Source organism: Phaseolus vulgaris, chromosome 4, assembly GCF_051622355.1.
Source record: "Phaseolus vulgaris cultivar YP4 chromosome 4, ASM5162235v1, whole genome shotgun sequence".
NCBI classification, from domain to species: domain Eukaryota; kingdom Viridiplantae; phylum Streptophyta; class Magnoliopsida; order Fabales; family Fabaceae; genus Phaseolus; species Phaseolus vulgaris.
Genome location: NC_143501.1, coordinates 2506136 through 2522635, shown reverse-complemented (window position 1 = coordinate 2522635; position 16500 = coordinate 2506136). Strand labels below are relative to the sequence as shown.

The 16500-nt window shown below is 33.7% G+C and overlaps 3 protein-coding genes across 27 annotated transcripts in view; all 3 read left to right on the top strand.

Moving 5' to 3' along the window:
• Positions 1 to 16500, top strand: part of LOC137836570 (putative disease resistance RPP13-like protein 1) — a 72687-nt gene that overhangs the window by 12906 nt on the left and 43281 nt on the right. The window lies entirely within an intron of this gene.
• On the top strand, positions 581 to 2241 carry LOC137836561 (putative disease resistance RPP13-like protein 1). Its single transcript, XM_090301497.1, is given in 3 exon segments — positions 581 to 1820; positions 1890 to 1958; positions 1961 to 2241. Coding segments are annotated over 3 exon segments (1242 nt in total). The 5' UTR covers positions 581 to 928.
• On the top strand, positions 9293 to 14488 carry LOC150027786 (ABC transporter G family member 36-like). Of its 20 annotated transcripts, XM_090301279.1 has the most exons (13): positions 9299 to 9374; positions 9468 to 9559; positions 10628 to 10772; positions 11024 to 11073; positions 11184 to 11754; positions 11853 to 12042; positions 12136 to 12344; positions 12430 to 12590; positions 12672 to 12775; positions 12874 to 12974; positions 13060 to 13164; positions 13947 to 14024; positions 14140 to 14488. In XM_090301279.1, exons 7-11 carry the CDS (start codon positions 12238 to 12240, stop codon positions 13124 to 13126), a joined length of 540 nt encoding a protein of 179 aa, XP_090157405.1. In that variant the 5' UTR covers positions 9299 to 9374; positions 9468 to 9559; positions 10628 to 10772; positions 11024 to 11073; positions 11184 to 11754; positions 11853 to 12042; positions 12136 to 12237; the 3' UTR covers positions 13127 to 13164; positions 13947 to 14024; positions 14140 to 14488. The 20 variants fall into 20 exon arrangements, with proteins under 20 accessions (XP_090157417.1, XP_090157416.1, XP_090157413.1 ...); XM_090301278.1 differs by having other exon boundaries at positions 11024 to 11754; XM_090301275.1 differs by having other exon boundaries at positions 9301 to 9374; positions 9499 to 10772; positions 11024 to 11754.

Genomic DNA, 16500 nt, shown 5'->3' with positions numbered 1-16500 from the left:
CATTTCGATTAGATTACACAAGATGTTAATGCTTCCATTGGAATGCCTAGTTATAGACAGTTTATGTTCATGCTTTCCACTGGGATCTTAAAACATAAGTGTTAAACATTTTTATAGTAACTTCTTCCCAAAATTTGTCAAAATGCAAAATGTTTTTGTTTCCACTAAAAACACATTTCCTATTTATTTAAGAATAAATATAAGACCCTTTAAGTATCCCACCATCTTATTTCATTCTGTCCCTATATACACAAGTTCTAAAAAACACCTCATACGTTACAAACGGTAACTAATTAAGCTAGCTTGGAAATTCATAAACAAAGTATAAATATTATAAAATAAAATCCAACAACATACATTAAGAAACAAATCGGATCTTTAACAAAAAAAAAAAAACGTAGACATAAAATAGATATGCTTAATTATAATATATCTGAAGTTAGAGAATATGAAAGTTTACGAGGCATATTTGTTTATTGCATCTTATTGTGAGACATCCATTCATGGATTAGAGCTGTGAATATTTTGTTTATCAGAAACCGTTGATGGGAAGACTTAAAAAAGGTCATTGATTGAGAAAGATTCCTTGCACTTAATCACTGTCCATTTCAAATCACACACTTCCATTCACTTCATTTCCAACTCGTTCCTACCATGGCAGCAGAACTTGTTGGTGGTGCTCTTCTTTCCGCCTTTCTTCAGGTTGCATTCGACAAGCTGACTTCTCCTCAACTTCTGGACTTTTTTCGTGGAAGAAAACTTGATGAGAAACTCCTCGCCAATTTGAACATCAAGCTGCATTCCATCAATGCTCTCGCTGATGATGCTGAACTAAAGCAGTTCACAGATCCACACGTCAAAGCATGGCTGGAAAGTTTTTGAAAATCATGCAATTAAAGATGGTGATCTTGAATTGAATGATGAGTTAATGAAGGTTGGTAGAAGAATAGTTGAGAAGTGCAAGGGATTACCTCTAGCTCTGAAAACAATTGGATGTCTTTTACGCACAAAGTCATATATTTCAGATTGAAAAAGCATATTCGAAAGTGATATATGGGAGTTACCAGAACACAATGAAATTATCCCTGCGTTATTTTTGAGCTATCGCTGTCTTCCTTCTCATCTTAAAAGGTGCTTTGCTTATTGTGCCTTATTCCCCAAAGATTATGAGTTTGTGAAGGAGTTAATTTTGATGTGGATGACCCAAAATTTTCTACAAAGTCCACAACAGATTAGACATCTAGAAGAAGTTGGTGAAGAGCACTTCAATGATCTATTGTCAAGGTCTTTTTTGCAACGTATAGGTGCTAAGAGAGGTTATGTCATGCATGACCTTCTGAATGATTTGGCAAAATATGTTTGTGTGAATTCTTGTTTCAGGTTGAAATTTGATAAAGGCAGATGTATACCGAAAACAACCCGTCATTTTTCATTTGAATTTTGTGACGTCAAAAGTTTTGATGGTTTTGGGAGTTTAATTGATGCTAAAAGACTTCGTTCATTTCTTCCTATCCCACAATTATGGAAACCTCAATGGCATTTCAAGACTTCAATACATGATTTGTTTTCCAAGATTAAGTTTATACGAATGTTATCTTTCCATGATTGTTCATTCCTTAGAGAGGTCCCAGATTCTATAGGTGATCTTAGACATCTCCATTCATTAGATCTTTCGCATACTGCGATAAAAAAGCTACCTAACTCGATGTGTTTGCTCTATAACTTACTAATACTGAAGTTGAACTATTGTTCAGAGTTGGAGGAATTGCCCTTAAATTTGCACAAACTTACCAAATTGTGTTTCTTGGAGTTGAACTCTTGTTCAAAGTTGGAGGAGTTGCCGTTAAATTTGCATAAACTTACCAAATTGCGTTTCCTGGAATTTGAAGGTACAAAAGTGAGAAAGATGCCAATGCATTTTGGAGAATTGAAGAATCTTCAAGTACTAAGTACGTTTTTCTCGTGGATAGAAATAGCGAGCTAAGTACTAAGCAACTGAGCGGATTGGGAGGACTCAATCTTCGTGGATGGCTATCAATCAATGACTTGCAGAATATTTTCAATCCTTTGCATGCATCAGAAGCAAATGTGAAGGATAAATACCTTGTGCATCTAGAATTAGAATGGAAGTCGGACCACATCCCTAATGATACAAGGAAAGAAAAGAAAGTACTTGAGAATCTACAACCTAACACACACTTGAAGCGTTTGTTCATATGTTTTTTTTTTTATCAGCAATGAATAAATTAAATTAGAGGGTTACTTCAGGGGTAACCCAACCCATATACACAATCACAAAGTTCCATTCCTTGTGGTTTTGAGCAAAATTACCCAAAAGTTCTGAAACTTTAGATGTCAAAAACCTACAACTAATTGATTCCAAACTGGTGTACACAGGTGTACATTCTGCACCAGTTTTTCCTAATACTATTACCAACATCAGCAATAAAACAAAATAATAGTAGCTCAAGATCTGCACTAAGAGAAAAAAAAACAAATTGTATTTGGCTACTTAGAATTCTGTGCAGCAGAGTAACCTTTGACAGCACCATTCCCCCATACCAGACCACATCAAGAATAAAGACAGCAACAATGCTTTAGTCCTTTGTGGCTACAGGATCTCCACAAGCTGTTCCTTGTATTAGTACACACCTTCCAGCACAATAATTAACCATAAGTTCCCCATCTTGTATCATTCTGTCCACGCAAACCATGGTCTCCTGTTCCAATCAGAAACCAGAAAACCTTTCCTAGCTTTCAGCTAGGATATAAGTAATACAAATTGATAAAGAACAGTTATAACAATCTTAGAATTAATTCTATATTACACTTCACCCATCCCTCCTACATAACCTCTCATACCCTTCCACCATTAACCTATCTTCCTTTCATCTCTATGCAAGTAGCGACTCCTTCCCTATGCTCCTTCCATCTACTAGCAACTTTTAATGCACAAGATAGGGTTTAAAAGCCAATCAGAGAAAGAATAATTAAAGGACTTCATTCTATACCTCAACCATAACCAAGTTTTAAGTTGAGCCATATGGAATATTTCCTCCGTATCAACACTATCTTGTTTAAAGATAGTTCTGTTCCTTTGATCCCAAATGCTCCATACTATAGCTGTCCATACACCTTTCCACACAAAATTTTGTTTATAATTCATCTGCATCAAATAGAAGCTCTCAAAATGGTCTTTAAGGATTTTTTGTTGTACAGACATAATTCCAATCCATCTAAAACACCAGTTCCATACCTGTATTGCAAATTCACACTCTAGGAACAAGTGTTGAGCCGATTCAGGCCACTTTTAACACAGAGCACAAAGAGATGTATTTACCCCTATACCTCTCCTGGAAAGGTTTATCCTTGTTGGTAACCTATCCAATAAGACCCTCCATGCTGTAACTTGAACATTTGGAAATGCTCTAGACATCCAGAGATGTTCGAAAATTATACTCTTATTACATGAATCACTTTTTGTAACGCATTCATATGCAGATTTAACAGAGAAGTCTTCGCCTTTCCAAGTCATACAATCCTTCATCTCTCTAACTAGTTTAAATCCAGCCAAAGTTCTTGATAATTCTTCCTGTAATGCAACTTCCCATTCAAATCCAGGACGTCTCCATCTTAGATTCCAGATCCATACCGAGTCCACCCAACTACCAACTTCTTTTACTTTTAACCCCTGATCAACTGATAAAGAATATAGTCTAGGATACATTGACTTTAAACTATTGTTATTGACCCAAGAGTCCTCCCAAAATCTTATTTTATCCCCAACACCAATCTTCCACTTGATTTCTTTATGGAACCACCCCATCGAACTCTCCTCTCCACACACCTTAATGAGGTCTCTCCACCACCACGATTGGTATTTAATAGGGATAGGTGACTGATCTATTCCACTTCCATACTTCGACTCAATTATCTCCTTCCATTTCCCTCTTTCTTCTCCTTGAATTCTCCATTTCCACTTGGCCAACAACGCATAGTTAAAACAACGAATATCTTTAATTCCAAGCCCACCTTCTTCTCTTGTTTTGCAGATATTTTCCCAGCTAATCCATGGAATTGTTCGCTTGTCCCTTCCCCATCCCCAGAGGAATCTTCTTTGAATACTAATCAACTTTTTATATACCGATTCAGGGGCTTTGAATACAGAGAAATAAAACAAAGGGATAGCGGATAAAACCGACTTTATAAGGCATACTCTTCCTGCCAAAGATAACAGTTTCCCTTTCCAGGAACTCAATTTGATCCTTATCTTGTTCACTACATGTTCCCAGAACTGGCCTTTCCTTGGGTTACCACCAATAACCATACCCAAGTATTTAAAAGGTAAAGACATTTGAGAGCAGTTCAAAATCCTTGCATAACAATCAAAAGATGTTTTTTCAATGTTTATAACTGCTAGATTAGATTTGTGAAAATTGATTTTTAATCCAGATGCAAGTTCATAACATCTAAGAATAGCTTTGATTGTAAGCACATTTTGAACATTATCTTCACACATAAGAAGAGTGTCATCTGCAAACTGCAAAATACCCAGCTCAACCTCAAGTCTACCGACTTTCACACCTTTAAGCATATTCCTCTTCATAGCTTGCTTCACAAGTCCTGTGAGGCCCTCAGCTACAATAATAAACAGGAACGGTGCAAGTGGATCACCTTGTCTCAGCCCTCTAGTCGGTTTAAATTCCGTTGTGGGGCTCCCATTTACCAACACTGACACCGAAGCAGATTCTAAGCACCCTCTTATCCAGTTCACCCATTTGTCGTGAAAACCTAGTGCACTTAGCATATCATATAGGAAGTCCCACCTGACTGAGTCATAGGCCTTTTCATAATCCACTTTCAAGCATACACCTCTCTTTCCCCTTCTCTTAAGGTCTTCTAGTACTTCATTTGCTAATAGTACACTATCTAACATTCCTCTTTCCTTCAAGAACGCAGACTGACTTTCATCAATCGTTACGCTAATTGTTCATATGTAACTACAGTGGTATAGAATTCCCAAGTTGGGTATTCGATAATTCGTTACCAGATCTGGTGTTCTTAAAGTTGGAGGACTGTAAATATTGCCTATGTTTGCCTCCCCTTGGACTTTTGTCATCACTGAAGACCCTTGAGATTTTAGGGCTTGATGGAATAGTGAGCATTGGTGCTGAATTTTATGGGAGCAACTCTTCATTTGCATGCTTGGAGAGTCTGACATTCCATCATATGAAGGAATGGGAAGAATGGGAGTGTAACACTACTTCTTTTCCACGTCTTCAACAACTTTATGTGATTGAATGTCCGAAACTGAAAGGTACGAAAGTAGTTGTTAGTGATGAGCTCAGAATTAGCGGAAACAGTATGGACACATCGCATATTGATGGAGGCAGCGACTCTCTTACAATCTTTCGGTTAGATTTCTTTCCAAAGCTCCGTTCTTTTACACTGACAAATTGCCAAAACATAAGAAGAATTTCACAGGAGTCCACTAATAATCATCTCATAAACCTATATATTGATGGTTGCCTTCAATTTAAATCCTCCATGTTTCCCAAACCCATGCAAATCCTTTTTCCGTCCCTTACCAGACTGCGTATAACTAATTGTCCACAAGTTGAGTTGTTCCCAGATGGAAGTTTGCCATTAAATATAAAAAATATTTTTTTTTCATGTTTTAAAGTTATTGCCTCCTTGAGAGACACCTTGGATCCCAACACATGTCTTGAATGCTTGTCTATTGTAAATTTGGACGTGGAGTGTTTTCCTGATGAAGTTTTGCTGCCACGCTCTCTCACCTCTCTACAAATCTATGATTGCCCAAATCTTAAAACGATGCACTTGAAGGGTCTCTGCCACCTCTCCACTCTCCTCCTTCGTGAGTGTCCCAACCTACAATGCTTACCAGCGGAGGGTCTCCCCAAATCCATCTCTTCTCTTACAATCCTTAATTGTCCATTGCTGAAGGAGCGTTGTCGGAATTCAGATGGAGAAGACTGGGAAAAGATTGCTCACATCCAAAAATGGCATGTTTGGTCATAAGACGAGTCACAAGTTCAAAATTAGACGTGAATCTTTTTCAATTTGTCTGCCACTTCAACAGGTTCTAGTTCTCCACAATATCTTTGTACCTTTTCGATTACAATTTTCTTAGTTGCATACTTAAACTGATGATATTTATTAAAGGAGGATGGGTCAACTACGTTTTTCATGAATCAATTATTTTATTTTACTCTTATTTTCCGTGCAAAATTATTTCAATTGTTCTGTTGAAATTAAATTCCAACCAAATGTGTTTCCTATTTTTAGATCGTGAAGGTTGTCTGTATTTGGAAGTTGTGGTGGCCTCATCTTCATTTATCTAGCTATATGAATATGAGTATATTTGTTTTCATAGTCACATTTTCCCGTCTTTCATCTACTTCATGCCATGGCAGTTTCTGACAAAGAAAAATGAACTTAAACTTAATAATAGATCACTGAAACTGGAGAAAAAATGACCCCAAAAATTCAGTTGTTAACACCACTACTGATTCCTGAATGTATTATTGAAAACCTTGTCCAGGCTAAAATGAAGTTAAGGGTTTAGAGTGGAGAAAAGATGACTGGAAACTGCAGTGCACATAAAGGACATTCGATGTGTCTCCCTGAGAGAGACCTTGGATGTAAACACATGTCTTGCAAGCTTGTATATTGAAAAGGTTGACATGGAGTCTTTTCTCGATGAAGTTCTGCTGCCACACTTACAGTTTGAGAATGTTCATTGCTCAAACAACATTGTCAGAATCCAGAAGGCAAAGCTGGGGAAAGATTGCTCACATTGAAAAACTGAGTGTTAGGTAATAAGATGAAGCACAAGTTCAAAATTAGATGTGTAGCAATTGCCATTTGTCTGCCTCTTCTACAGGTGCTAATTAATTTTCCACAGTATCTCTGTTCCTTTTCATTACAATTTTCTGAAGTTGCAAATCTTTCACTCTGTAATCGGCATTTACTAAACAAAAGAAACTCTAAGTTTTAGAGGAGATGGCCACATGAGTTTTAATTGATTATTTGTTAATTGGCAATAATATAATTCTTTTTTCCAAATCAAACATTTTTCTAGAAGTTTCCTTTTTGCTGTTGTTATCTGTTATTGCTTTTGAACAAAATTAGTAATAATGTCACAGCATTGCAAATATCACTATAGATTTGTTGATTACAAAATTGTTAAAGTATTCACATTAGTAGTTTTTATTATTTTGTTGTTATGCTAAATTTCACATTGGACAAGTCTGATTTCCAACATGTTTCCTTTCATGGTAGAGCTTCTTGAACTATAGCAATTAGAATACATACACTTACACATATATATCAAATGCATTAGTAACTGAGCATAGTAAATTGTAGCTGATCTCAGCTATGTGATTATAGAATCTCATTGAAGCAATATGATTTATCAGAGATTTGTTTGATCTCCCACACTTTGATCTAAAAATGTAGGTGTAAAAAAGCTCTTATGCTAATGTATTAAGTATTCATGACTTGTCTACTGATTTCTTTTGTTGGTTTGATAATTTCAAATTAATGATTTAATTGATAATCACATTATCTTTTTCACAGTATTCCAATCTTCGGTTGGCAGAGGATCCTAATCTTCGGTTGGGAATGGCATTGAAGCAGTAAGCATTGCAAATAGCTTTTACTTTTGACATTACATTTTCCTTCTCAAATTTCCATTTATTTATAAAATTTAACTGTAAAAGGTTTTCTAGTTAAACTTAATGTTATCCACCAACCTCTTCATGGGTCTATTGCTTCTAAATTTGCTTTTCAAAGAACAAAATAGAGCGCACTTTTCTGCAATGCACACCACTGTTTCAATTAATTATGCCACTTTCAGTTTTGAAAACTAACAATCAAAGTAAGAAAATTGAAAAAAAGTGATGAATATAGAAAGACAAATAGACTAAATATTATCCAAGATGTACCAAATACTATGTCAGGCAGTGATAATCCAGCATGCTATAATTATATAAACCAGGACAATCAAACTTTTCCCCGAGCACTCATTATGCCACCAACCCTCTAAAAGCAACAAAAACTAGATGAAATTAAAGGTAAAAGATTTCAAACCAGATATGAAATGTGTATGAAAGGAATTCAACAGTTCAGACGTCATTGTTTGAAATTCAGCACAATAGATATTAAAGAAATAAGACCCTTTTCTTCTTCATACATTAATTGTTTCCTATATATATATATATAAAAGCAAAATTATGTATGCTATGTTAATATCAACATGTTTGCTCTATAATTTGTTAATACTGAAGCTGAACATTTGTTACAACCTGAAGGAAATGCCCTCAAAATTTGCATACACTCCCCAACTTGAATTTACACTTACAAAAGTCACAAATATGCCAATGAAGAAAATTGAAGAATCTTAAAGTACTAAGTACATTTTTGTCGATACAAATTGCGAGTTCAGTAGTAATAGTGAGCATTGGTGCTGAATTTTATGGAAGCAGCTCTTCTTCATTTCTGTCTTTGGAAAGATTGGAATTCTACAACATGAATAAATGGAATGTAAAACTGGTACTTTTTCGAGTCTTCAATAGCTTTCTACATAGATATGTCCCAAGTTAAAAAATTTCAAAGAAACTTCTTCATTTTTAGGAACTGTATATATATTTGTGATAGCATGGAAACACCAGCTGAAAAGGTATGTAAAAACTATCCTATGTACTGATTCTTGTATTTGAAGAAGAAGAAAATCGCCATACGACATAATACATGAAAGAACACCCAAGAATAAACAATGATAATGAAAAACATGACAATGTGTATGATGTAAACTATATTAATATTAATATTAATAATATAAGATAATAGTCTATGCTTATAAAGGGAAAAAAAAGAAGCAGAACATGGTGAGAAGATGTAGTGCAGAAGCTTAGTAGAAAGAGATGACTTCTGTTTTGTGACCTTAATTAGCTCAAACAATTACTTAAACAATTGAAATTCCTTTGTCTGCCACTTCAACACCTACTAATTCTCACTACACCATTAATTACCTATAGTAACATTTTTACAGTTACATTTATTTAAAACGATACTGTACATAAATTTTAATTACTATAGTAACATTTTTTTAAAAAAATGTTACTAGAAGCGAAATAAACATAATATTGTAACATTTTATAAATAAATGTTACAATAAATAAATTTAAATTTGTATATTTTTATAAATGTTACTAATAAAAATAAAAATAAAAATAAAATGAATTTCTCAGTCACAAGTCACTCTCTCACACTCATTTCCTTTTACTGTCTGAATCTATCCCTTTTCTCTAACTCACTGATTCTCCTTGCTCTATGAATCTCCCGCTATGGTTACTCTCTTTACTTTCAAAATCTCATTCTCGTTTCATTTTTCTTATTCTCTCAATCTCTTCCTCTTCCTCATTCTCTCACTCTCGTTTCAGTCTCGTTTTACTCTCTTGTTCGCGCTCTTAGTCTCCGTCTTTCTCGTTCTCTGTGTGTCACTGTCATTCTCATCGTTCACGGTCAAACGCAGGTAAGCTTTTCACGCTCTCTCATACGCTCTCTATCTCGTGCTTGCGTCTCGCATTATTGTCAGTTCAAACGCAGGTATTTGAATTTCATCTCTGTTCTCTCACAGACTTCAATTTGTTCTTACAAATTGGGTATGATTTTTTTGTCTTTGATTTTATTTGGTTTTCATTTTAATTTTCATTGTGTTTTTATATGGTTTTTAATCGGTGTGTATCGTAGTGAGTCTCTCTCACATTTGATCCCTTGGATTAGTGTTTTTTTAAGCAGGTGAATATTGTTGTTTCATTTCTTATGATTAATTTGTGTTTGATTTCTGTATTAAAATGCTGATAATTTTGTTTGAGTGATTATTGAGTGATTATCTCCTTGATTTTTTACATAACGTCTTGATTCTGATTTGGTACAAAACTAGAGTGTTATGATAATATTAATTATTTCTATTTGTGCTTATATATGTGCAGTTGCATCTTTAGTATAATTGAAGTAGTCTTCTGAGTATAACTGAGTAGAACTGCAAAAATTCTTCTGATAAGAATACTAGAATAATTAATTTCATTTCTCTCTGCATCATTTGGAGCTTTCAGTTGCCGTTTTCCATTCACCTAAGCTTCTATGAAATGCCTCCATGATTGATTTTGTTATGTATATAAGTCTTTTATTAATAAATTGAATTGAAGGAAAGTTGAATGGTCTCTGTTTCTTCTCAACATCAGAGCTAACTTGAGTAGGAATAAAATATAAGGTAAAAGAAGGCGAAACCATGATGCAAGGGTTGATACGCTGACTCGTAGAATTAGTGTGAACAATTCTTAAACTATATGTTAAGTAATTACTAATAGGTTTTTCTTTACCATTAGGATGTTGTGACTTTTTTTTTATTACGTACACTCTTGAGTAGTTGTGATTTCTCTTGCCACACTTCTTAAGTTATTTAGGATTCTAATAAGTTTTAATTGATGTATATGTATATGTAGTAGTAGCAGCCCAAACTATTATTGATTAGGGCACTGTTGAGATATTAATATACAACATTCTTGTATTTCCTTCAAATTTTGTTGTTGGATTCCAGCGACATTTAGAGCTAATGGTTTAGCTAGATCGAGGCATTTAGAGACATTGGTTGGTGCTCAAGCGTATTGAAAAAGCATTGGCCAAAGACTTCGTAATCTTGGGAATACTCAAATAGCTTCTGCTCGATGGGGAGCATAATAATGGTAAGTCAAACTGGGGGGAAAGAATACTGGAATTCACGAGTTATAAAGTACTGTATTCATAATAACGAGTTTTCAAGTACCAAATAAGTGAAAATTACTCAGATTCATTGCTTTAAATTGAGTTAGGAATGTAGTATTAGGCCTATCTTGAGTCAGAATATTTTTATAGAGCATGCTCGCTAGCACTCTTCGTTCGAATTGGTTTTTATCTCCTGCTTGTAATTTGCATTGTTGACGATGCTCAAATGCAGGTACTTGAATCTAATCTCCATCGCAGGCTTCAAGTTGTTTCTACAATTAGGTAAGGTTTTTTTTTTTTTTTTACTTGATTTTCGTTTTCATTTTCGCTTCATTTTTATTTGCTATGTTAAACTAAACTCAGAGTTGGGCTTGAAATTCCAACAATTAAAGGTTGATTTGAGCATATAAATGTTGAAGCACAAGTTTATGTTGGAAGTAGAGCATTGCCTACCTTACTCAACTTCTTTGTGAATGTGCTTGAGGTAATTCAAATCTCACATACGGTTCCTTTATTCATATAATGGTTTTGATCTATTTATTTTTTCGGTCTTTCTTTGTTTAGGGACTCTTGAATTTTCTTTTGTTTGAAAAACTCATTGTAAAAGTGAGAAATTCAAGTGTGAAGTCTAGAGTCCCACACTAAAGATGAGTGAGGTGAACAATATATAAGAAGAAAGGCCTACAAATCTAATGTAGGTTTTGGATTGAAGGTGGTATCAATATTTTTTGTTATAGGTTGACTCATGGCTCAAGACTTATTGGATCCATGTCTCTTAGGTTAGGTACCAACTCTATCGAATACCTCCACTCAAAGAACCCAACAACAATAAAGGAGCATCTAGATATTTTCTTGTTCTGATGTTGAGCTTTTTGCAGAATGGCCTTGCTTCAAGGGCCACCAGGATCTGGAAAGACCACGTTGCTGTTGGCATTGGCTGGAAGACTTGGTAAAGATTTGAAGGTAAGGAAACCAATTTTAGTAATAAATTGAGAGAATAATTGTTATATTTCTCTAACTATAGTAACAATAGTTTTAGTTGAGTACTTCCTGAATTATAGTAATTAATATCATTGGAGATGAAGCCTCAGCATTCTGGAAGAGTAACATACAATGGACATGGGCTTGAGGAGTTTGTGCCACAAAGGACATCAGCTTACATAAGTCAACATGATAATCACATTGGAGAAATGACTGTGAGAGAAAAACTGGCTTTCTCAGCAAGATGTCAAGGGATTGGACACAATTATGGTAATTGTGAACAAAAGAATGCATAAACCTTTTAAATTTATCTAAAACAAGATAGTGTTCTTAATCAGAATTTTGAAATTTACTACTTTATAGAGATGTTGACTGGCCTACTTAAAAGAGAGAAGGAAGCAAACATTGAACCAGTTCCTGATGTGGATGCATATATTAAGATCGAAAAGGAAGCCTTGAATCTTTATGTTTGAAATGGAGAACACACTGAATTTTGAAGAAGCTGCATTGTTTCATTACTTGTTCATTGCAGGCAGCAACACTAGAAAACTGTTTTTGAAAACAATGAACAAGTAAGGCCTAAATCATTTGTACTCATTCCTCAACTATGCTATTACTCACTTACTTTTGGAATCTAATGAGAAATCTTATTGGCAGGTTTGTAAAACAGTGCTTGGTAATCTTTTGCATTAAGCAGATGGCACCAGCACTGTTTCGGTTGATGGCTGCAATAGGAAGGGATATTGTCGTGGCAAACACTGCTGGCACATTTGCACTGCTTGCAGTTACAGTTCTGGGAGGATTTGTGATTTCTAGAGGTGAGAAAATGGTAGTGTAACTTCAAAGGTGGCTAATCTAGTGAACCTTTCTAATTTGAAAACTTTCATTTTTCGCATTAGAGGATGTGCACAAATGGTTTATGTGGGGTTACTGGTCCTCACCAATGATGTATGGACAAAATGCTATAGCTGTGAATGAGTTTCTTGGGCATAGTTGGAGAAAGGTAATCAATTTGTTTTTAATGGTGAAAAAGTTCTATGAATAAGAATGAGCTAAGGAAAATGATATTTACATAAGAAAATTGGCTGAGATATTTTTCAGGTTAGTCCCAATTCCAAAGAAACATTGGAAGTATTGATACTGAAATCTCGTGGATTTTTCCCACAACTTTCTGTTCTCCCTGGCTTTGCAATATCTCAGTCGTAAGTGCCATCTTTAAGCTGTGATCTTTAGTTGAACTTCATTTCTGAACACAAATGCATTCTGATAATTGAATATGTTGCTTAGCATTCAGAAAAGATCAAGCAGGGCTATCCGAAGAGAATTTGCTCGAGAGAAATGCTTCAATGGTTGAAGAGTTCATTCTGTTACCAACAAGAAAAAATTCTTCTGGTGAGTACTTAAGTTCTAAGCTATAGGTTCTGTGCTTATAACTTGAAGTTCTAAGCCATAAATAACATAACATGATGATAAACATATACAAAGATGGACAAAGAAGCAAGTCCATCATCCAGACCCTCTTCTGGACAAGTTGATAAAAACAACAAAGCTAGTGATAGTGGAAGGAGAGGCATGGTTCTTCCTTTTCAACCTCTATTCCTCACTTTTGATGAGATAAGATATTTTGTAGACATGCCACAGGTACCTATGTTTAATATATATTTCAATTAACCTTTCTGTTTATGCGTAATTAGTCACATTTAAAAGGTTAAATTATTCATTTAGCCTTTGTAGGTAACACTCATTTAAGAATGTGTAAAACAAATTAAGTTTTAGTTTCTGTAAGGGTGTATAAAGAATGAAACTCAACTTTTTGAGATTAAACTTAAGAAGCATAGTAACAGCACATACCTATCTTTACCAGTATTAGTAAGGTTGTATGAGGACTAAAACTCAACTCTTTTTTTTCATAGATAGACTAATTCCCAAGTGTCATTTATTGGATCAAATACTTAGTTTAACTTGTTTAAAAGTATCAAAAAGGCCAGCAATATACTCTATAATACAACTTAAGTCCTACATTAAAAAGCATGAGATTCTAGTGTGAATGAAGTCTATGAGGTCTGAGACTCTCAACTATTGTAGTTATCTTTCCTGATGTGATTCTTCCAAGGTTATTACCATGCTTACATATATGAAATAATAATTAAGTACTTCAATACCAACCTTTGCAGCTGGTACTTCTGAAATTGGGAGGGGAGCAGATATATTCTGGTCCAATTGAAAGCAACTCTTCCCATCTGATCCAGTAGGTAAGTCTCATGTCAATGATTAAACATTGTGGGTGATAGGGGTGAACCTGTTTTTGTTATACTATCAGTTTTTCCTTGTCGTAAGCACTGCAAGTATGATTAAAGTGTGTTTTAGGCTTTTCTTATGCTCATGAAGTCAAGGCTCAAGGAGCACGAAGAATCATTGAAGGATTTCATTGGCATGGGAAGGATGAGGAAGCATAGAAGTAGTGGTTAAGGCTGAAGAATGAGGTTGCAACTGAACTAAAGGAGAAGGGTTTTGATGTTGAGTAACTGTAATGTACACTTTACAGTGAATAACTGTCAGTGTCATTCCCATGATACATGAACTGATTGTGAGAATGTAGTTGTAGTAAATACTAGGAATCTTATGTGTGGTAAACAAAAGTGACACTATATTGACAAGGCATGTCTAAATTCACTTTTAAACATTAAAAATCCATTGAAATACTATTGGTGTTTGTGTTGACAGATTTTTATTACTTGTTTGCTTATAGAATAAAAGTATCTAAACATAAATTATTAAATTCATATTTTACAATCCAAATCTAAGTAATTTGTATAATTTTCTAATCAAACAATTTACAAAGATTTTTGGTAACATTTTTATAATGTTACTTTTTTATTAAAAAATATTACTAAAAAAATTTAGTAACATTTTTTAAATGTCACTTCTTTATTGAAAAAAGTTACTAAAGATTTTTAGTAACATTTTTATAATGTTACTCTTTTTCTAAAAAATATAACTAAAAATATTTAGTAACATTTTTAAAGTGTTACTCATTTATTAAAAAAAGTTACTAAAAATTTTTAGTAACATTTTTATAGCGTTACTGTTTTATTAAAAAACATCACTAAAAGAATTTAGTAACATTTTTAAAATGTCACATTTTTATTAAAAAATGTTACTAAAAATAATTAATAACATTTTTGTAATGTTACTTTTTCAAAAAAAATATTACTAAAATGATTTAGTAACATTTTTAAAATGTCACCTCTATATTAAAAAAAGTTGCTATAAATTTGTAGTAACATTTTTATATTGTTACTTTTTATTAAATAAACATTACTAAAAAGATTTAGTAATATTTTTAAAATGTTACATTTTTATTAAATAAATGTTACTAAAAATAGTTAGTGACATTTTTATAAATGTATCTATTGTAATGTGAAAATGTTACTAAAATTCTTTAGTTGCATAGGATATCCGCTACATTTGATAAAATGTTACTAAATCTTATTAGTAACATTTTCCTTGATTTAGTAACATTTTTTTATGTTACTAATTATCATATATGTAGTAGTGTCTGTACAATATCTCTCTACCTTTTCGATTACAATCTTCTTTGTTTCAAACACTAATCCTATAATTTTCAATTACTATTTTTCCACACTTTCTTTTACACCATCCCCTTTTATATCTGGAGGTAGTACAACACACTCATAAGTCTCCACTTAATATACTACTTTTACAAATAGAAAGAAAGAAAATAAAACAAAACTATTAAACTAAAAATTATATATCTTCCTATTCATTCATAAGTCTCATATTTATAGATTTTTTTAGCTTGAGCACTAGATTAAGCTAGGACATTTTTGCTCCTTCCTTCAGTGTCCTTCCTTCACTAGATTGCTACACTAACCTTATGAAAATCTGTACTCATTTATTGGAACTTTACAACATGATGGTAAAGAATATCCTCTTATAATGTTAAAAGATCACTACTCATCCATCTTCCTAAAATAGCTAACTACTCATTTCATCATTATACCATCCCTGCACTTAATCCATTTCAAATCACAGACTTCCATTCACTCCATTTCCAACTCCTACCATGACAGCAGAACTTGTTGAAGATGCACTACAAGGGTCTGTGTCACCTCTCCACTCTCACACTCTTTTATTTCCCTTTGTCTGCAACTTCAACACCTCCTAATTCTGCACAATATCTCTCTACCTTTTCTATTACAATCTTCTTTGTTTCAAACACTAATCCTATAATTTTCAATTACTATTTTTCCACACTTTCTTTTACACCATCCCCTTTTATATCTGGAGGTGGTAGAACACACTCATAAGTCTCCACTTAATATACTACTTTTACAGATTGAAAGAAAGAAAATAGAACAAAACTATTAAACTAAAAATTATATATCTCCCTATTCATTCATAAGTCTCATATTTATAGATTCTTTTAGCTTGAGCACTAGATTGAGCCAGGACATTTTTGCTCCTTCCTTCAGTGTCCACTGGGACGTTTTAGTGATGAATTGTGGTCTATTTCACTTTTAACATTTAACATTGTTGAAACTACAAGAAAGCATGTTATTCAAAAGGACTTAAAGTTGATGATGCTTAAAGAGATAATTGTTTTCTGTCTTCACTGTAGTATAACTGCAAGGTCTGATGCTATAAAATTCTATAACTTGTCATATATAAATCAAAATGTCATGAAAATCATGAATACCACTTATT

What these genes read in the sequence shown, in the direction of transcription:
- LOC150027786 (XM_090301279.1), top strand. Translation starts at nt 12,238, where the DNA reads ATGTTTGAAATGGAGAACACACTGAATTTTGAAGAAGCTGCATTGTTT. An exon ending in TTTTTGAAAACAATGAACAA is followed by an intron (nt 12,345 to 12,429) that starts GTAAGGCCTAAA and finishes TCTTATTGGCAG; the next exon opens with GTTTGTAAAACAGTGCTTGG. An exon ending in TTGGGCATAGTTGGAGAAAG is followed by an intron (nt 12,776 to 12,873) that starts GTAATCAATTTG and finishes GATATTTTTCAG; the next exon opens with GTTAGTCCCAATTCCAAAGA.